At 37.2% G+C, this 23,662-nt stretch overlaps 1 protein-coding gene across 2 annotated transcripts in view; it reads left to right on the top strand.

The window, feature by feature from the left end:
- LOC117420735 (serine-rich coiled-coil domain-containing protein 1-like) overlaps window positions 1-23,662 on the top strand; it is a 651,306-nt gene that overhangs the window by 516,423 nt on the left and 111,221 nt on the right. Inside the window, exon 9 of one of the 2 annotated variants that reach the window (XM_034034306.3) lies at window positions 4,964-5,009. The exons of the other annotated variant lie outside the window; for it this stretch is intronic. Coding sequence (XP_033890197.2) covers window positions 4,964-5,009 — 46 coding nt within the window. The remainder of the gene's footprint in view (window positions 1-4,963; window positions 5,010-23,662) is intronic. 2 annotated transcript variants of the gene reach the window in all.

Genomic DNA, 23,662 nt, shown 5'->3' with positions numbered 1-23,662 from the left:
CGAGGACGGGAGCTTCCAGGGGGGAGGGTGGACTAGGTCGGCCAGGGTGTCCTCGGCTCACCACGCACCAGCGACCCCTGTGGTCTGGCCGGGCGCCTGTGGGCTTGCCTGTAAGCTGCCCAGGGCTGCGTTGTCCTCCGATGCTGTAGCTCTGGGTGGCTGCATGGTGAGTCTGCAGTGTGTAAAAAAGCGGTCGACTGATGACACATGCTTCGGAGGACAGCGTGTACTCGTCTTCGCCGCTCCCGAGTCAGCGAGGGGTGGTAGCGGAGGGCTGAGCCTAAAAAAATAATTTGATATTACTAAATTGGGGAGAAAAAAATAAAAATAATTGGCAACCACTAAATTAAAAAAAAGAAACATCTGCTTATATCCACTTGTTTCTTGTTATTTATAAATGTTGTAAAACAAATATAATAAAACAGAAGACAATAAATGTTCTAATATAATTATAAGTCATATACTTTGGATTTACAGTGTTTCTGTTTCCTTCTTATCTGTAAACAAGTTTCTTTTAATGGTTTATCTCTACGTGTTGCTGAAAGCTCATTAAATTTACCCACCAGATGAACATAAGGAAGAGTAGTACCATTGTTACTCATCCTATTTGATTGTACAGAGACATGCATGAGAACCATTGTGAATCCCTATACTTTTTGTGTGCTGGCTATGTAAATCCTTTTTTATTTTGTATTTACTGGAACTGTTGATTCTTCAGTGTAATCCATTAGGTGGTTCTCAAGTTGCTTGCAAGTTGTTTTATTAATTTATGGCATCTATTAAAAAAAAAAAAATACTATGGATGTACCCATTACATTTAAAAGGACCCCTTCAAGTGCGCTTTAGACAGGTAAATAACTATAAGTGTATAAGTGAGTCAGTGAGTGTTGCACTACAGATGATACTTCTATTTCAGTGGTCTGTTATACAGGGTTGACTGCATTCCATCTACACACAAACGGTCACAAAGCAGTGCTAACTTCAAAATACATTACTTGATAATAAAAAAAATACCAGTACTATAATAGTCATCAGGCTGAAATTGACAAAAAAGAGATTGATTACTTGGAAAAGGCTCATAAAGGGTTATTCCTGATGGATGTACCAAATCAATTTCATAATCTATTATTTGTATTCATTTATGCTATTTTATTTTTCATGACATGTGTACTTTAAAGTGCACAGAATAGACAAGACCTTGGTTTAAGATCTTGCTGGAAGGACAACACTTCATGTGATGCATGTTTTGTAATACCTTATTTTAAGAACGTCAGCATCTCGTTCTCTCCGGTACCACAGTACAGGAGGGGAGCATTGCAGCTACCTGCCGAGACGCCTAGCGTTCTCGGTAGGGATGCACCAAATCCAGTATTCGGATTCGGCCCAAATACAGCAAACGAGCAGGGTTCGGATTCGGCCGAATACTTAGGATTCGGTGAACCGAATCCAAATCCTATTCATGATTTGCACCTGATGTCACAAGTCACATGCCAGCAGCTTGTCGGCCATTTTGGAGGTCAAAAACCTTCAGATGGCATACTGACAGCCTGTTTACCAGTGTTTTAAAAAACTAAAATACAAAAAAGATGTTGTAGTAGGTGGTACAGAGGAGAGCCCAAACAAGTTTTATAAATGTAAAACATGCGTTACACAGATAAATTAATTAAATAGTTTAATATTTCCTCGTCGATGTGGAAAATAACCTTGTTAAAACGTGATCTGGAGGCCATTACGTTGTGCAACCACATCAATAACAAAAAGGTTAATTCAAGGTAAGGAGCAATAAATAAATACATAAATAATGAATTGCCCTAGCTAAATTACACTTATTAGCTTTCACTTGAGTCTGGTGGCCCTGAATCTTTAAGCAGTTTAATGCAAGGGAAATAGGCAGACTTGCTATCAGTAAGTAGGGTTGTCACCTGGCCCAACAATCCCGGGACATTGAGACAGAACGGGATTTTAAACTTGCTGCTAAATTTAAATAAATTAACGTGTTAATTAGCCCGACACCTTTGCTAAAATGAATCCTATTGCTGAATTACTGTGCGCAACAAACAAGTCATTCTAATCAGTTCAACATACTGCCTTCGAACAGCTGAGCAATGTTACCGATTGGGAGAGTAATTGTACGTTTTAGCGATTTATTATTAACAAACAGAAAGTAAGCAACTTTTACGTATTATTGTCTGCAAATAAACAAATTAAATATTATTATTATAATTAATAATAATGAAATACATGAAAAGTAATATATTGTATTCATTATTATTATAATTATACCATTGTTTGCCGTGCATGTTAATTAAGCACCATCATTAATTTGATCGAAGGTATCAGAGCTAATTAACACGTTCTTTTCTCTCAGTTAAGTAGTCTTTTTAAAATCCTGTTCTGTCTCGAAGTGTCCCTGGATTGTGGGGCCTGGTGGCAACTCTATCAGTAAGCAATATTATTTTCATTTGTATTTTAAATAAAGCGCACACCCTCAGAAAGGTGGGATTCTTACACAACAATGTCACCCTATAATTCGTATAACTTAAAAACATAACAAACTACAACAACAAAAACCTCTGAATTCTTCTTTGTAATTCTGTTCTTATATTTCCTTTGGCTATATTAGTGATGTCACTGTCATTGCTAGTTTATCAAGTGAAATTGAGACGTGATTACCTTAGCCATGATAAGATGACAGACACGCCCCCCTGGTATTAGCCACTGATGCAAACATGTCACCCATCCTGATATGAAATACAGGTATGCATCAAGGCTTTTGTATGCCTTGAGATCTTGACCGGTCTACGAGGAGATGTTGTTTATTACATAGTGATATATATATCGTGATGCGTAAAGTCAGGCAGGGTTGTAATACTGTCACACTTGACATCCTCAGAGATACACATTATTTTGAATCCCGGAGAGCAGAATTTTCTCGATGTATCTATCTCGATGTTCACCTCTGAGATGACTGACTTCATCGGACAATGTCAAATATGGTTTTTCGGACTGCATGAGTTGAAAAAAAACAGTGTTTTAAAAAAAAGTTCTACATCTTCGCAGGTTGTCAATAGGACATCCAAAGCTTTTTGACGTCCAAAATGGCCGACCACACTTAAGTCACGTGATTTGGTGACGTATGTGCAAATCATCAATATATCTGCCCAGACGCACATCCATTTTAATATATCCCTCCAATGTGTGCGGTTCTTCTTTAAATAAAAGACACGATACCATATGCAAGGCAGTAAAAGAAAAAAAACACATACACACATAACAGTAATAAAGCTGTGATTGTAAATAGAAGTCACCATGGCAACACGGGTACTAACTGTTTTATTATTATTATTTATTTTTTTTAACCAGCACGCCGAGTAGGTGGCAGTAAAGAAGAAAATACATGCACCCACACACAACAACAAGCTATGAGGGTAAAATAACATGGCAACGCGTCTACACGGCAACGCAGGTAACTGATTTTTTTTACCAGTGCGCCGAGTAGGCGGCTGAAACAAGCTGGCAGATTCAACTCAACAGCGGGGCGCAGCAGAGCTGGGTCCCAGTGGAGGAATTACATTTCTTTTTTTTTTTAAACTGCAAGGCAATAAAAGAAAACCACACATACACACACACAACAGCAAAGCTGTGAGGGTAAATAGAACAGGCACCACGGCAACGCGGGTCAACTGAATTTTTAAGCGCACCGAGAGGACGGGCTGAGACAATCCAGTGGAGTCAACCACAGCAGGGCGCGGCAGAGCTGTAGTCCGGTGGAGGATCATGCGTCTTTTTTTTGCAGTAGCAGAGGAAAACACAAAAGAGTGACTGCTGTACGGTTAGAAAAGCAGACTACATTCGCAAAGCGATGTAGGCTGTTGAAAAGAAAAAGAGTAAACACAGCGCAGTTGTTATCGCGGGTAATGGGCGGCGACGCGCTGAGGTGGGCGGGAAGAGGAGGTCTAGCAGTGTCTGCTCAAACTCCACCCCTTTCACTGGGCTGTGACTTCTGATTGGACCTAATACAAAATGAAAAGTGCTGAATGGCTGGTATAAAGCACAACAAAATAATGGGACCGTCCAATCAAAAGATGCAATTTATACAAGTCCATTGTTAAATTCACCACTGCATGCACAATAATGTGATATCTTGTAACAATTGTAAGTCGCCATGGATAACGGCATCTGCTAAGAAATAAAAATAAAAATAAAATAAAAATAATAATGCACTGATATAAAGTGGATTCACAAAACCGTTGTTAAATTCACCAGGAGTTGCTCAACAAACTGTAGTTAAATTCACCAGTGCGTCACCGCTGAAGCAGTGGATTCACCGGTGTTGAGAGTGGGTGAACTGCAGCAAAACCTGTGGAAGTTTGTCTTGTCAGAGATACTATTATCAATGTAACTGTAGATTCAGAGACACCAAATATTTTGAAAATCGGTATAGAGTTGTGTATTTTTAATAAATATATAATAGCGCTAATAAACATATTGATAAACAATGTCACATTTGCCAATTTATCCAGAGTAGCCGACTGAGCTGGTGATGTACAAGAATTTGATATGAGAGTTTTATTAATTAAAACAGGGTTTAAAGAAATTGCCCTTAACAAAACTTAAAATAGCCCTTAAAGTTTTGTCAGTATTTCTTACCATGTATAAGATGGCTGATCAGAGCAGGAGTAAGCTTTGGCTTTAAATGCAGAACTGGTTTAAACAGCAACTCTTTGTGTGGTGACATAATACCACTAAATCCTGATCTTCTTTTGCAAAATTTGGAATAAATGCAACAATTAGTTGAGTGTAAAAAAAAATCTGCCCACAGACCTTACAAAATGTCAATTGCTTGGGTTATGGTACAACTGTTGTGTATTTTCATTACATTTATTCTCTTCTTGACTGTCAATTCTGTCTGTCACTGATGATACTGGCATCCCTTGCTCCAAAGAATGTGTTTTATTTACAGGGCACGGCTTATGGAAGTGCTCCTGTACCTTCGCGCAGACAACTATGTGAGTCTTTACCTGTAGATCTGTGTTGTACTTCTGAGTGTGTCTTCTGTGCTCAAGCATGGCATGCCAACAGAGACTTGCTAGTCCCTCTGAGGTCAATATATGATGGTAATATTATTGTATATTACCTCTGCCCCCTGTGTCCTCCATACCTTTTATTTTCTCCCTGGCCTCCTTCCCTCGCTTCCTCTCTCCCTGCTTGTCTGTCATTGTCTGGCACTTCAGTCAATCATGATATCTCCCTAGCCCATATATTCAGCGTTCAAAAATGTAATACTCCCCAGAGTAATGTAACTGTCTATTAGATAGGCAGCATAGAAAACTGTTATTGACATTTCATGCAAGCATTACACTGTGGTCTGTGGTTCTAGATAAAATGGATAAATAGCTAAGAACCTTTTCCAGCTTTGCTCACCCATTACCCATTTTGTAGCCCCATTCATTAACACTATATTAAACTGAAATATTAAGAGGTGAATGACTGTTGCTGGACAGACTACAATTTGCCACATGAAACCAAATGGAGCAGAGCAGTTTCTCTTTGGTAAATCTAAAAGAACTAGCATTGGGCTAAAAATTCTATTGACTGCAAAAACTAAATAGCTTAGAGATTTGTTCTAAAGTCTGGTATAGTGAAGGTTTGTTGTTGGGTAGGGATAACACTTAATTTCAGAACAAACCCCACAAAGTTATAGCAATGGGTCACTCCTTACAGTCCACAGTGCATGCTGACATAGCAAAGCTTTTTTTTCAGATCATCTGTAAGATACAGTTAGATGTGTAAAAGGAGTATTGAAACCTGCAGCTTTATTTTTTATTTCTCTTGCTGTTTTTTTTTTCTTCTCATTTCTCACTCATTACTGTATGGCTTCCCTGAGAGGAATTTCCAGACACACTCACAAGAACAAAAACATAATAAAATGTATAAGATTATAAAACAAACTGTACAGTAATTTACATGGACCAGCACTTGGCAGCAGGCAGAGATGAGAATATAAGAAAAAGTAGAAATGTGACTGGGGTCCATCCATTAAGGAGTGTGTGCATGTGTGTGTTTTACAGCCTACACAAACGAAAAATGTTTTATAAAACAGGCAGTGTTCAATCTAACCCACAGTATTAACTTGTTGCTCTTATAGTCCATTTCAATCCAGGACTGGAAGAATTACAAGTATGAGTATTACAATTATTGTAACTTATTTGATAACTAGCATTTTACATATTTACATAGAATTTAAGCATTTTAGATATTAGTATAATTGATAGTGAAAATGGAAAGCAAGGAAAAACAACTGGCATAACATGAATTAAAAACACTCCATAAATTAGCATACTGTATCATATGTAAGTTTGGACGAGGTAGCTTTCTGACAGCTCTAATACTGTTGTAAGTATGGTTCGCTGACTGGAAAAATAAGGGGGTGATTTGAAAACGGTTTTATGTTTTTGATCCAGTCTTTATTGATATTTACTGATTTGCTATTGTAGCCTCATTAGTAGGGATGCAACGGTTATGCTTTTTACAAACCAAAACCAAACCAAACGATACCGACAAAAGAAAAAAAAAAAAAAAATGAAAAGTGTCTGCTGTTTCATCACTATGCAGGGACCCCATAGCACACTTTGCTGCATATAGACAGTTCATATTAACATACCTTAATAATTTTAATATGGCAACCCAAAAGTTATTGATTGATTCTGACAGCCCTCAGTAGGGATAACCACAGCTTCCTACTTAGTCTCTGTGTTTAGATGTCCAGGGCTGTTTTCATGTGCAAACACTAACAAACCTTTTAATAAAAAATACTGACAAAGTTTTTGAGTTTCAAAGCGTCTGTTAAATCACTCTGTGTTGAACTGACAAAAAATGATGCTAAACTGATTAAAGCAAAAATACTGAAAGAAAATGTTATTTGAGGTCCTGAACAACTGTGAAAGTGGAATAAACAGTGAACTGGGCGAAACTGCTAAACGAAAGGGATGCTGCATACAAATCAGTGGCACCAGGTGGGCAAAGAAAATGGGGAGACAGAAAAAAAGGCAGAGGGCTTAGTGTCCCCTTAAGTTCCCAGCAGCAGTAGAATCTTATTATTGTATTCGAACTGACAAAACCTTTCATATTATTATCATTATTATTATTACTGGTGCACTCCACTTATAACGGACTCCAAGGGACAATGGAAATCAGTACTTTTAAACGAAACACAATTCGAAATGCTGTATGTAACTGCAAACATAAGTACCTTAAATATAAACAATACAAGAATGCTTAACTGCCAAAGAACGAGAGTTTATTCTTTGTACAAAACACACCCTTGTGGGCCGTCCAATGTAATAAGTAGGACCATTTTACGAATTTATATTTTTATTAAATGTAATTAAATTTGTATACGTTATACGTTTAAACTGTACAACGGCTGTGCCAACAAAAACAATAATAAAGAATAAAAGTAAACAGCAACTGTTTTCCCTGCCTGACGTCACAAATGCCACTGTGACTGTCATTTACTGTCCCGGATGTACCTCATTTGTGCAAAATATTTGCCTGTGGAACAGGAAAACTATACCTAATAAAACGGTACTGTATGTATTAAACTGCACGTATTAAACGCAAAAGACCTGCCTGTGGAAAAGGAAAACTGAACGTATTAAACAATATATGTACATAATACCGAACCACAAAAAGGGAGACAAAACCGAAGCAGGTAACTACAGACCAATAAGCCTGACTTCTATTATATGTAAACATGGAAACTATAATAAGATCCAAAATGGAAAATGACCTATATGGTAACAATATCCTGGGAGACAGTCAGCATGGTTTTAGGAAAGGGAGATCGTGTCCAACTAACCTGCTTGATTTTTTTGAGGATGCAACATCGACAATGGATAATTGCAAAGCATATGACATGGTTTATTTAGATTTCCAGAAAGCTTTTGACAAAGTCCTGCATAAATAAATTAATTGCAGAAATAAATAATAATAATAATAATTCTTACTGAATGCAGTAGGGATTCAATGAAATGCATGCACATGGATTAGGGAGTGCTTAACATGTAGAAAATAGAAAGTACTGATTAGAGGAGAAAGCTCAAAATGGAGCGAGGTAACCAGTGGAGTACCACAAGGACCAGTATTAGGTCCTCTGCTTTTCCTAATCTATATTAATGACTTAGATTCTGGTATAGTAAGCAAACGCTAAATTTGCAGACGGCACAAAAATAGGAGGAGTGGCAAACACTGTTGCAGCAGCAAAGGACATTCAAAATGACCTGGACGGCATTCAGAACTGGGCAGACACATGGCAAATGACATTTAATGCTGCACGCAGGCAATAAAAATGTGCATTATAAATATCATATGGGAGATACTGAAATTGAAGAAAACGATCTATGAAAAAGATCTAGGAGTTTATGTCTTCATCTAGGCAATGTGGCGAAGCTATAGAAAAGACCAACGAAATGCTCAGCTATATAGTGAAAAGTGTTGAATTTAAATCAAGGGAAGTAGTGCTGAAACTTTACAATGCATTAGTAAGGCCTCATCTAGAATATTGTGTTCAGTTCTGGTCTATCCCTGACCTATCCCTGTGAAAGGGTCCCAATAAACTTTTTAGAACTCCCGAAAACAGATTATATAACAGGATTGGGCTGCAATCCCACAGACGAGGATTGCTGATCTCATCCACATAATGTGTAAATGCCTTGCGTAAGGCAAAGGGCTGCACCACATGTATTAACCCACTCATATTTTGCCAGTGCTATATATGGTTCCAGAATAAACAGGTGTTCTTCCCAAACTTGGCTGACTATTTACTTATGTCTAGGCTCTGTACTTGCTTACTTGGATATTACAACATAAATTTAAAAAAAAAACAACCTTGAGGTGTGGTTTCCTGTTCCGCGAAGGTCATTTATTTTCCCATTAAGCGCTCTTCCAATGTCTCCCCTTTTTGCCCCGGGAATCTTTTCTGGGTTTCATCTACACAATAAATAAAAAAAAAAATGTCATCCTTGTACTGAGTGTTATTATAGAAAATGCAGCAATCAGCAATTTGAAAAGTAAAGTAAAAACTCCTTAGTATTTTACAGGTGTTACTTATACAGTGTGTTTGAAAAACATTCATGCAACTATTCTTGTGCTTTTAAATAAGGTAATGCATTTTAATAAATATTAAGTCACATTTATAATAAGTTATTTAAAGACATTTTTCAAAGACATATTTTTGTTTGTTTTTTTAAGACTGTGTGTGTGTACATATATATTTTTTACAGGGTTGCAGACTTATTTCCTTTCTCATCTTGGTGTGCAGTCACTTTTTTTTTTTTTTTAAGCTGATGATGAAATTCAAAAGGTTTCTGTCCAGGTCTTTTTCGGGTACGGGGTTGAAATGTTCTCGTTTCTCCCACTTAATGTAAATGTCAGCAAGTGTTTTTCTTGCTCTTTTAAAAACATTTGTTTGAATTATTCTCTTATTGTTGTGAATGTTGCTTATTTTCTTTTTCATTTTTATGTAGAACACTTAAATTAGAATAAAAAAAACTAATAAATTAAACTTACGTTGTCAATGTCAGAATCTTTCGTTTCTGGTTGCTGGCAAAAGACAAGTTACTGCTGCTTAGTGAAACCTGAGATTGTCAGACTTCTCTTTTAGTCCACTCACTACTTTTTTGAGACTCTGTAAAGCAGCTGTGAACTCTAAAATAAAAAGACAGAGAGGACAAGAATTAGATGTGCATGGAAATTGACATTTCACCCTGTAAGAGCACAGGGCTGATTTACATTGGATGAATACTCTGAATACATCTCTGAATCAATCTAGCATTGTTCCAAAGGACTAACATTTAGGAATATACACAATCAAAAGAACAAGTTACTTCATAAAACAAGGAACGTTTAATACATTGTGGAGATCTGTCTTTTTCTTGGTGCTGTAAATGACTTAACAGAATGCCAGTTCAAAGCAGCCAGCTGGTGTGACTAACATTGTTAAACTTGCTCACCTGCAAGGACCTGTTCCCTCAACATCGTTTTCTTTTTCTAAAGTTTGTTTCTCACTCTCCAGCTGTTCTACCTTTGCTTTAGATACATATTCACACTCACTCCTGTCTTACACTGTACTTTCCTCATCATCTAAAACACTTGCAGTCTGAAGACTGCTTAGCCTTCGTGCTGCAATGATGGACTCTGCTGTTTTTTTCATAGCACTTACTTTTCCTCTCTCAACCACTTTCTGCAATAAATGATGAGACGGATTAAGGCATGTAGAGCTCCATTTATTAGTCACAAGCCTTTGATTTAGCTACAGGTTCAAAAGACAAGCCGGACATTCAGAAGTCACTGATGTCTAGTTACATGTACTGAATTTCTGGAAACACTGTTCTCCATTTGTGGTTTTCTTTTAGCCTCATACCAGGTGTGGCTAATATGCTAAAAATAACTAGTGAATGAGAATACTTAGGCTGGGACCAAACCAAAACTTTACCCCACTAATCGCATTTTTTTTTTTTTTTTTTGTAAGTATGTTATTTCTTCTACTCATAAAAAGAAAACGCTATTAAATACAGTTTTGTTAAGTGTGCTTAGCGGGTTGTCAAAGTTTTGATTTGGTCCCAGCCTTAGTGTAATAATAACGCTTGCATATAAGCGCAATAAAATATATATTTTTATTGACATAAATGATGTAAAGATAAATCACTGATATTTTATTTTACATTTTAATTATTTGGTTATTTTTTAAATATTTAAAACTTTTACCTTTCACAACAAATACAATTGCATGGCTCAAATGGTACTAGTTCCTATTATATAAATTTAAAATTAGGGCTAGCTATTCAAGTGGCATATGCAACTTGTCTACATATTGACAAAGGAATGCATCACTAGTGCTGACATTGAACACTGTCAAGAGGTTGCAATATATTTTGTGTTCAAGTGTGAAGAGCTGTATGGAAAAGAGAACATGAATGTGAATGTTCATCTGTGTCTGCATTTAACAGATTAGTGTGAAAAACTGGGGACCACTATGGTGCCATTTGGCAATTGTATTTGAATCCTTTGGAGGAGAGATCCTGAGCCTATTTCACGGCACTCAAGCAGTTCCACTATAAATAATGAAAACCTTTATGTACATGAGAGCACTGTCTTCCTTGTCACGTACATGCATGCACACTAGGGCCCCATCTTGTGAAGCCTTGTATTAAAAACGGAATGGCAGCTGGAGAGTGAAACATGCAGGTTCAAGTGTACCAACTGAAAGTGTTTCCTTGGTACAGCTGGGAGGAGGAGACGTGTGTTGTGCCTCATGGAACTAAATTAAAAATATATGGCAGAGTGATTATAAATGGGAAATTGTATCATTCAAAAAAAAGGTAGCTGATCAAAAAAGCGCTACAGTTACACTGTATTCCTGAGCAACATCCGAAGAATCCGACCCTTCCTCACCAACTATGCTACCCAGCTCCTGGTCCAGGCCCTGGTACTCTCCCGCCTAGACTACTGCAACTCCCTCCTGGCTGGCCTCCCTGCGTCCGCCACCCGTCCGCTCCAGCTCATCCAGAACTCTGCTGCCCGCCTGGTGCTCTCTCTGCCTCGCTTCACCCACGCTACTCCACTACTCCGCTCGCTCCACTGGCTCCCGATCACCGCTCGCATCCAGTTCAAGACTCTTGTACTAGCCTACAGATGCCTTGACCAGACTGCACCCAGCTACCTCCAGACCCTCATCTCTCCCTACACCCCCACTCGACCTCTCCGCTCCGCCTGCACTAGAAGACTGGCTCTACCTCCGCTACGCTCCCCTGCCTCCAGAGCCCGCTCCTTCTCCACCCTTGCTCCGCAGTGGTGGAATGACCTTCCCACAGATGTCAGGACTGCCCAGTCCCTGACCACATTCCGGCGCCTTCTTAAGACTCACCTCTTCAAACAGCACCTGTAGAACTCCTCTGTTTGTATCCTGGGACACTATCACCCTTCATGTAAATGTGCTTTATTTTGCTCTTATCTGCCCCCTATTTTACTGCATTTAATCCTGTACTTCAGAATACTGTAATCTGCCAAGTGTTTAACCTGTAGTACTTTTTATTTAATCACATCCTGATGTAACTATCACTATTTAATCATATCCTGATGTAACTATCACTTATCTGCTGTATTATTGAATTGTGGTTTGTCACACTTGAACAAAAGTTATTGTATTTCTTGCTCTCATTGTATTACTTGTATTGTAACACTTGAAATGTATTTGCCTACGATTGTAAGTCGCCCTGGATAAGGGCGTCTGCTAAGAAATAAATAATAATAATAATAATAATTATATTTTTACACGATGGAAAAATTGCTTGTGTAACTTGTTTCATTGTTGTGGACGGTCAGAACGCCAGGGCCGGATTAACGCAGGTGTTTTAGGGGCTGCAGCCCAGGGCTTCAGATTTTGAGAGGCCTCAAAAATATATATAATTTATAATACAATATCTAAAAAATGAATAAGTAGCGTGTGACTGTATGGATCGGAACAACATGTCTATTTTACCAAGTCGTATTGCGTTGGAGGAGCAGGGACTGCCTGATCATATGACTTGACCTGTGATCAAGTCAAGTGCCACTTTTTTTATCAGGTGTGCTGCGGCATGAACGTAATGCAGATCAGAATCTGTAAATGTCTGACAAAGCAGCACCTAGGAAGTATGAGAGCGACGCTGAAAAGCAGAAACACAACAAATGTCATCGCAAGGAAGATATTGTAGCGATCTCGGTTAACGCAGGCAGGCGCATCACACAGGGCGAGGCAGTTTTCTTTTAGACTGAGAAATTCTTGTTCCAAATGCAAATAAAGTAATTCATTTTAAAATAACGGAGGCAGTATGTTTGTGCCTGAGTTCCAATTTGGCCTTGTGCAACTTAATGATATCGTACAGCTTGCTTAAACCCGGGTTTCCATGAAGTGTTTAGGTTGTCTTAAAAGACAGCCTGCCTCATTTGATCCCCGCCTCCCCCCCCCCCCCCCCGAAAAAAACAAACAAACAAACAAAAAATATGTCGTTCCTGTGTGTGCAGCTCTGCTGACACAAATAATAATAAAAAAAACAACATTACATAAGAAAGTGCTGTGCGCTATCATTGTATTATTTGCTAAAAATGTTTTGGCTGCATATATTTATTATAAGCCTATCATACACGTACATATTTATAAGAGATAAGGACAACACATTTCCAGATAACTGCCAGTAACTAACGCTGTGGCCAATGCTCATTTTCAAAACTGGCGCTAATGCAAACATCGAATCAGGTAAAATATGGATCAGCTAAGACTGAATAATTTGACATTAGTGTTAATCGAGTGTGGTGGTAGTAAAACATAAAGGGAAGCAAATGAATATGCAAAGAGGGGCCCCCTGAACGATAACAGCCCCGGCCCCTATAAACTTAATCCGGCCCTGCAGAACGCACATTATGCTATTGTTCAGATCTACAGAAGAGAAAATGCTCTGCCACTTGCAAATGATAAGCTCACCCATGTAAAAGTGTCACACATTATACCAGCTGAAAAGCATCCATACTCTCGTAAAGCAGCTGTCATTGTTTAAAGAGAAATGTTGTCATTGACTTGCCTTCTCAAAAATGTATTTACATTGGAGTACCAGCAAACTGCCGAGGAGTAAAAGCAGTTGAAGGTGCAATAACAGGATATACATGCATTCCCAGTTACTCATGTTAATAAATTCATATGGATATAACATTGTTAAATTGAGAAACTGCACAGACTGTAAAAATGTACTTCATAATTGCAAAATTATATTTCATTTTGCGTAAATAAGTGTACAAACATGTCCTGGTTATTTCAATAGCAAATATTGTAATATATGTGATGTATGCTCTAATATATTAGTATTGGTCTATATACTTCTGCTCTCTGAAATCACTTACTTATGTGACTGCAATTACTGTTTGAATATACTAATTATTATACTGGGTTACATGGTTTATAATTTTCTTATATCTTTAGTACATAAATTAATTAAAAGTTTGAATTTCTTTTTCTTTATTTATATATAAATAAGTATGCATATTGTAGTGTATACATATAGTCAAAGAAAAAAGTATTCACCCCTGTATAAACGACAAAAACATATTCTTATATTAAATTTAAGAAAAATACAGCCTATAACAAAACTGCATTGCAAAAACTGATATTATACACAAGTATTCACACAATTATGTGGTTTACCTCTGCAAACAATGTAGGTTTGAGTTTAATATATATTTTTATTGAAAAAAACTATATATATATATATATATTGAAGCATATGGCAAAATATACATCAATATATTTTATATATTGTACAATATATTACGGTATATATATATATATATATATATATATATATATATATATATATATAAAATATATATATATATATATATATATATATATATATATATATATATATATATATATATATATATATTCCGTAAGGGAACATTGATATAGCATTTCGACTTAAATAAATGACCAACAAAATAATTATATATGAAAGTGAAAGTTTACCTCACTGGGGAAAATAAACAAACACTGCTGGGGAAGGGCTAAAATAATATAAATACAACTTCCAACAAACATTAACAGAGAAAAAAACAACACTAACAACTTGATGTGTTCCCAGAGAAAGGAAGTGTTATCATAATATGAAGCTTTGAAAATATATCTCACTTTACAGATGCTCCCAGTGTCATAATAAGGCTTTTGGGTACTGTAGTTTATCTGGTACACACTGAAAGGTGATTCCAATCAGCAGAAATGAGGACGAAAACTACGACTCCTGTCATCCGTGCATGTCAGTAACATGCTGGCTTTGTATTTAACTTTCTGTCAAGTTTTTAACTTTCTCCTACAGTTATGATGGATTTGTCCTACAGTTATGATGGATGGTTACTTTTAAAAATCTCCTTCAGAAAACTTAATACAAAACGAATCATGCAATTTCCATTATTCAACACTTCACTCATGATCAAGCACACAGCTTTAGCAGGGGTTGGGAGGGTATTAGTTGCTCCACCAATTAAAACCAGGGCTCAGATCACGTGATCTGCTACTGCTAGTACTGTGGTTAACAGCAGATATGAGTTTATAACTTTGACTTGCCTCCTTCGAGGAGCCAGAACTGCTGTTACTATAGGGATGTTGAATCTAGGGTTTTGGTTAAAATGCCATTTGTTCTTGCATTTTGGACAATATTTTTGTTTTTATTTTATTGAACATTATTATATTATAATACTACACAACAATATATTATATATATATATATATATATATATATATATATATATATATATATATATATATAGTGACTTGGTGATAAATCTCTCTCACGATCTGTGAGGGCGTTGTATAAAGGGAACAGAGTGCCCTGGACTGGATGGCCTGACATTTTATTCCCAGGGTTAGGTGGAAGTCGGCCATCTAGAAAGGGGGCACAGCTGCGGTACATTAAGTCATCGCCCAGAGGGAAAGCGATGTGGCAACAACGGATTACAGGAGAAACGGCTGCACTCGCTAACAAAGGGGGTGTGACTGAAGGTACAAATAGGGGACATAGATAAGTGATCTGTTCCTTTGTTATGGTTAAGGTCAAACCGCTGAAGGACGAGTAAAAAGTAACCGTGAGTGTTTTGTTTGTTATGTCTAACTGTACTGTTTGTAATTTATTAGATGGCTAACACGATCCGGAGCTGTCGCTACAGTCCAGCACAAACCCGGACAACACTGCACTATTAAATTGTATTTGCACCACTAGCACGAATAGCACTCACCCTGGACTTGACTCGTGTTTGTGTTTAAATACTGGGCTTATTATTTTGGGACTGAACCTCGTGTTTATTTAGCTGAGCAGTACTAATCGTTGTGCACTGCCAGTCCTCCATTTATTGTTTTCTGTTGTCATCAAACTATTGTATTACAAATTAAAACCACCATTTCACCAGTACTTTGTTGTCTGTCGTTACCTTGAACACTGCAACCCACTTTAAACTTTTGATGAGACACTGCCGCCTTGGCCTGTAATTATATAATAGCTTAATTTAATTCAAAATCATGTAGGACCCACCTAAAGGTGCAATAACTAAACTAAAGTAATACAGAAAGGAAGAATTAACTAAACAGTACAGAAAGGAAAATATAAACAATGACACACTACTCCCGATAGTTGATTTAGCGATCCAGAGCAATCTATGGCAGATTCCTTTAAAGGTTACAACTACATTCCTGACAGTTACTTAAGATGAAAGTTAGTCTTAACAAGGGTATCGTTAGTAAAACAAATATTTACTTTTGTTAACATTTGATAATCAAAGCATCTTTAAATCAGTCTCATATAGATGTTTTGGTTCAGAAGGCAATTCTTGCTCTTGCGAAATAAAGACGCTCTTTGCGTCCAGACAACCTTACGAGAATTTTCTAATATCAAGACAGCTAATTTGGATTCTAGCTTTAAACGCAGAATGATAATAGCCTTGTAAAATTCACATAAATTTGTATGAATCACATACAGTACAACAAAACAGTTACTATAGTGTTCATTAACTCAAAGCATGAATTTAAAGCAATAATACTTTTCTTACATTCTACCTCAAACAAAACGTTAATTTTACTTTAAGGACAGCTTATTCTCGAGTTCATAAGAGGATAAAAACACTACGTGCTGATTACTTAACAGTTTTTCGCGGCCTCTTCCAGCTGATCCGTAGGTCATCCAAAACAGGAGCTCAAAGGCTCTCCTGCTGACAAGGAAAGTCCAGGTTCCGGGGTCTGTCTTCCTTGCATTGTGTCTCCACACCAGGGGACGAAAGAAATGTTTTTGCAAAAACGAGTCGTTAACTATTTAGGCATTCCACTGAAACAGCAAATCCTCCACTAATCTGTGCACTGTTTGTCCGGTTATGTCTGGGATATTCCACCGCAAACTCCGGCACTGCTAGCTTAATAAAAGACTGAATATATTTCAATCTCTGTCGACGTCAAATGATATGTATGTCCAACTGTTCCTCCGGTGATCAATCGGGACTAAGTTACGGATTTTAGGCGTCTTACACTGCAGACTCCCACACCAAGGCAAACACTGGGGTTGTTATCAGAGTTTCTGAAAACGGTTTTTCTGTTCAAGCCGATCGCAGGCTGAGGGTCTTCAGATTGTCAAAGTCCTGATTGAAAGTCACGCTCATCCTTTTCTACTCCTCTCTTCACCCTGGTGATTGGTTAGTTTGTTTATTTTGGGCGGTGCCCAAGTCCATGTGGAGTGTTTTCCCATTGGTTGTTCTCGTTCTGAGACGGCCCAGTGTTCTCAATGGTCCGCTGTTTTGCCCCTATCGGCTGTATTTATGAGGTGGACTGTTTTCTGTCCGAGGTGTCAAAACATTCAAAACCATCTGGTTTGTACCCTCTTGGAAGACACCCCTGGTCCCAGATGATTTATTCAGTGATTGGTGATTTTTTGTATTATTACTATTTGAATGTATTGTTTAAGTGTGTAAAAACACAATGTTTTGTTGTTGTTTGACAGCATGGATGGGGTTAGAATTCCCCATCTATGCTAAACTCATGCAGAATGTGACCATCTCCAGCTTGATTAATTTATTACTAATTTGGAGATGGTCACATGTATAAAAACCTGCAGCATTGGCTGATCAAGGTTAGTGTGTTCAGAGGCAGAACAGGAGTCGTGAGTAGACAGAAATTGCTACGCGTGCTGGGTATACACCAGCACGATACTTGTTTGTTTTGTTCTGTGTCTGTTTGTCTGTTTATTTTGGCCACTGTGATATTTTGTTTGTACAAGTGTTTTGTGTTTGTTTAAACCTTTTTATTATTATTATTATTATTATTATTATTATTATTATTATTATTATTATTATTATTATTATTTATTTCTTAGCAGACGCCCTTATCCAGGGCGACTTACAATTGTTACAAGATATCACATTATACATTATTTCACATTATACAGATATCACATTATTTTTACATACAATTACCCATTTATACAGTTGGGTTTTTACTGGAGCAATCTAGGTAAAGTACCTTGCTCAAGGGTACAGCAGCAGTGTCCCTGACCGGGGATTGAACCCACGACCCTCCGGTCAAGAGTCCAGAGCCCTAACCACTACTCCACACTGCTGCTATTTATTATTAATAAACATGCAGGACTGTTTTGATATCCCAGTGCTGTCTGAGTGTCAATTACTTCCTGGTCTAACGTCACCACAAAAGCCATCGTGTCACAGTCTATTAATGTATTAGTTTATTCTTTCTACATTGTGTCTAATCATATTATACACTGGTATGAGCGCAATAACACTGTATTGAGCTTATTCGTCACAGTTAAAAAAAAAGTGTGTAATAATGGTATGTGCCATTCCCTTGGCTGCACAAATGCAGTTCTGTTTTTCGGCTTTAAACTTTCATTTTGGTTTTACTGAAAATTGACTGGATGTCAAAAACAACTAAACGAACTGATCATAACCAACTTGCATCCCTACTGTCTAGTGCAGGGGTGGGCCATCCTGGTCCTGGAGGGCCGGTGTCCCACCTGGTTTTTGTTCCAACTGTACCATACATTAATTAATTGTACCAATTAAGCTTCTAATTTAGGGTACAGTTGGAACAAAAACCAGGAGGGACACTGGCCCTCCAGGATCAGGATTGCCCACCCCTGGTCTAGTGTAACACATGTGATCAGTTTAAACAAACACATATATTAGTTATATTGTACTGTAGTTTGGATTTCTTTAATTGTTTTTTGATAATTAAACCTTGTTCTTTGAAGGAAATTCTGAATTGATTTGCAGATACAAACTATTTGAAAAAATAGAGTAAATCAACAAACATGGCTCTGATAGTACAAACAACAGCTTTGTCTTCTATGTTGTTTGAAGACAAAACACATTTTCAAATGATTAAAGCCGTAGGTATTAACAAGAGGAAACAATCCCATTGAACAGAGCTGAATGCGCTGGCAGCAGTGAAGGTTAAAGGTAAACCCTTATGTTTGTGTACGGAGTATCTAAATGCTGTTTTATGTTGCCTTATTATTGCTGAATCTAAGTAGCCCAGGGAAGTCATAATTGAAAATCAAGCAGGTCACCAAAAAGTCAGGCGCTTGAGATCTGTTAGATGCTGCTGGGCTTTTGAAACCGCTGTTGTATAAATTATGGAAGTGCTGCACTCCCTATTTCTATTCTATTATCCAGTCTTTACAATTCACAAAGAACTGAGATTCTGAAGCCAACATATGGCCTGGAACCATAACTGAAGTAGGTCTAAACTTTCTTTTCAAAGGCATTTTTCTTAAAAAAAAAAAAAAAAAATCACTTATACTGTGATAGAACGTTCCTTTGTACATGCATGCATGTTTGTTAATAAAGCGGTCTTGTCCGAATGATGGGCTGATACAGTCAATAAAATACCACACTGTCCATGATTCTGTACACATTTACTATCCTCCGCGGATGATGAATATACGTTAGTGATGATGTATGTTTCCACTAATCCAATTGGGACTGGAAAGTTTTTAGTACTAGATGACCTTTATTATGATGACCTACTTTTGTCATTTAATTGAATGAAGGTAACACTCACCTCAATTTGATAAAAAATATACAGACATCTGTACAAGGATGTGGCTGAGCTATTGATGGCTTTAATTTGGAAACCACTTGTCTGACTTTTATTAAACTGCATCATGGTGTTTTTATTCTCGGTACTGACACCTGTAATGTGGCAAGAAGTACGCATGCTGCTGAAAAATAAAAATGCCAGTCCAGAACATACAGTTAATATAGTAGCACAAAATAGAGAAATATTAGCAAGTATTTTTTTTCTGTGTTTTATTCTGCAGGTAACAGAATAAACTGTTTAAAAATTAATTTCATGGCTAATTTAAATTTGATTAAAAAACAATGTAAAAGGAGAGAAAAGGGTATTTGATTCTGTTACTCATAAAACACCTCTTGCTATTTGCTATCAACACATGTAGTGGTGCACGGCATCTGGCATCAAATCAGAGAACTAAAAACTGAACAACTCTTGTGTACCTCATTCAAACAAATGAGAAATTACCCCAGATGAATGCTGAGAGGTTCACACTGCATTTTATTAGCAGTGATTGCTATATCCGGACCTTCAGGTCACTTTTTATTATACAAAGCCAGGCTTTACATATGCATAGTCAGTTCAGTTTGATAAATGATGCTCAGTCTTAGACTGTAATAACATAAGTGGCTGCATGAAATGAGTGTGTTTTAGAAGAAGATTAGATGAAGGACCCCTCAAGAAACTTGTAATTATATTTTACTAAAGGTATTGTAGGCTGGCGAGAATGGCTTTTCCATTGTATTTAACCTTTTTGTTCCCATAACCAGTTTAGATTTGTATGGCAGATGATGGCCACTGCTAGTGAATGCTTCTGTATATTTTATACTGGTTATTCAAGGGCACAGTACATCATATTTGAATTATGTAAACTGGACAAGGCTTAGATTTAACATGCTGTATGCCATATACATTTGGGGAATAGCAGTCATTGCATGTATTTGTTCTAAACCATATGTATTCTAAACGTGCATACAGACAACATTGTTGATGTACATATGTATCTGGTCAGGAGTAACTGATTAGTTAATTTATGCAACATTTCAATTTGCACCACGAAACCAGTGTGTAAAATGTTAATCCTGTTAAAATATCATATTTGGGCAGCCACTGCATACAGTCAAAGTCCCAGTTCAAACTGCATTGATAATGTTTTGCTGCAGATGGAAAGACAGGGCTGATTTCAAATCGAGGGCAAAACCTTGTATCACAGAACCCATTTCAGGTAATGACTTCATATTTGCTGAGGTACATCATCTCTTCATGCTAAATGTGTTGCTGGAATTGTTCTCTGACCTACTATGAGGCTAGAACAGCATAACGACTGTACACTTTTATGTCTTCATGTCTAAATGGTACACAGCTGCATTTTTTATTATTTTCTTACTTAAGTTCCATTACAAGTGTCCAGTAAAAAAAAAAAAAAAAAAAGAAAAAAACACTTCTGTATTGCTTTAAATGATACAGATCAGATGCTTTGACATAAGGCCTTTAAAGTTGGTACACATGAAATGAAGGAAGAAAATACAAGAGTCTACAGAAAGTTCAAAGCGATCATTTTTATGCTGATTTTAATTTTAAAAAGTGCAAATGTTAAGAAATCATTGTTAGTTATTATAGTTCTATCTTGAGGTTAATGTTTTTGATATTGTAAATGGTAGCGTGATAAACATTTAATTGCAGACTATTTGGTATTATTTATGTAATTACGTTTTAAGAATTAAGCCTGCTGTTTGGTATGCTGTCCTAAACCAGCAGTTTGTCAGTCCCAGACTGTTGTGACAAATTATATATTAAATAAACAGGGACAAAATAAACGTGTTTCAAATAAAGGTTAAAAACTCCTTGTGAACAGGCTGGCTGGTGGTGACGTCAGACCCGGAAGAAGTAGCACACACAGACTGTACTGCAGGGTATGAAAGTGCAGCTTTGTGTGTTTTATTAATAAATAAAAAGGTTGAACAAAGACAAAACACTTCACAAAACAAAACGGCACAGTGGCCAAAACAAACAGACACAGAACAAAACAAGTATCGTGCTAGTCTAAAACTAGCACACGTAGCAATTGTTTTCTCTTTTAGTTTCACTTTCTCTTTACCTCCCGGCTCTCGTTTCGCCCAACCTTGTGTGCGTGAAACACTCACTCTGCAGCTGTACCGAGACTCGCTTGCTAGACCAATTGTAAGTTATTTATATATTTTCCCTCTACCTCTCATGTATGCGCATGGATCTCCTCAGTCAGACGAAAGGCACCCTCTGGCACCCAGAACCTCCAGGGTTGTATGCCTAGGGCAGCAGTGTGGAGTAGTGGTTAGGGCTCTGGACTCTTGACCGGAGGGTCGTAGGTTCAATCCCAGGTAGGGGACACTGCTGCTGTACCCTTGAGCAAGGTACATTACCTAGATTGCTCCAGTAAAAACCCAACTGTATAAATGGGTAATTGTGTGTAAAAAATAATGTAATTGTATGTAAAAATAATGTGATATCTTGTAACAATTGTAAGTCGCCCTGGATAAGGGCGTCTGCTAAGAAATAAATAATAATAATAATAATAATAATGAATCTTATATATGTATCAACTAAATCCAACAAAGATTACAAAGACTTTGTAAAAAAAGAACACATATGGAAATACATTGTGTGGACTTGGGCATGAATGATATGTACTATAAAACATGAAATGTGGATTTTGCACAGTATAGGTTATTACAAGCATATACTTTTTATTTCAGTTGTAGTCGAGGAAGTAAAGAAACAATGGCCTAACCTGGAGACACATATCAGAGAAAGAAGCATGACAGGACAAGAGCGGTCAGGGCTTCACAGTCAGAAAAGAGGGGCAGTACATGAAAGTGATGGAAAGTATTTTAGTAGCTCATTGCTAGCTTCCCAACTTCTAGATATATTTATTAAAGGAGCGAGTGTTTGAAAAATCAAATGTTGGTAAAATGGTTCCTGATGCTATGACAAAACCGTGTTGTGTAATATTATATGTTTTTTTTATGTATGGTGTAACATTATTGTAGTCTCGCAGAAACGTAATAATTAGCAAACGTTTTCCATCAGCGTTTGCTGATCATTAAGTTTATACTACATTTAACCCTTTTTTGTGTTCAAAGTTATGTAAGAATTAACAGAATTGTACTTATTTTTTATTAAAATACTGAAACTAGGTATATTTACTACAAAGGCTCCACTGCACATCAGCGCTCTGAAGTACGATATTAACGCATCTAGTGTGCAATAAATTGACGCACGACTTTCTTGGATGACGGATTCTAAATGACGGAACGGATCCAGTGTGCAAAAGGCCTTTAGTGTGTGACGTCCGCTGGCGAAACACTGTGTTTCAGTAGCAATCTGTAACAACCAGTTTCTACTCAAAATAACGCCCTCTAGCGGTTAACAAAACTACATATCGCATTGACTTCTGTTTTACCGTGCTTATTTTCAAAATTTTTATAGCTGGTTTTGGCTACCACTGTAACGCTGTATTGAGAATGTGCTAAAACGTGTCTAACACCTCAGTGGATTGCACTGGTTATATATTTAGCACAGAAACGCCCCAAATGCATTCACAAAGCACTAATAAGAAAATGTGTTAATAGCACTAATTGAAGTAAGCAGACTGACCTTTGTGGGTTGGATCATTTGTAGAAGAAGGAGATTAGCAGATAGTAAGTCAGAAATTGTACTAACCCCAACAAAAACTGTTTGTGAATGAATGTTTGTTTATTCCTATGAATGCTTGAGACCCTTAAATCGAAAATGTCTTAATAATGGTGGGGGGGAGAGAAACACGCACATATAGATGCTGATTATTTTAACAAGGGGTTTACCCTGGAATACTCAAAACACGGATTCACTGGCTTTTGAAGTTTGTGAGAATAACCATTTTCAAGCAGACACTATACAGTATACAATGATAGGCAAACTCCCTTCTATCTAGTTTGCACATACATACAAAGACTGTTTCATATTTTAGCAGTTGCAGAACAGAACTGGCATGAT

Source organism: Acipenser ruthenus, chromosome 1 (genome assembly GCF_902713425.1).
Source record: "Acipenser ruthenus chromosome 1, fAciRut3.2 maternal haplotype, whole genome shotgun sequence".
Taxonomy (NCBI): Eukaryota; Metazoa; Chordata; class Actinopteri; order Acipenseriformes; family Acipenseridae; genus Acipenser; species Acipenser ruthenus.
Note: the sequence above shows the minus strand (reverse complement) of the source record. Positions and strands in the feature narration are given on the sequence as shown.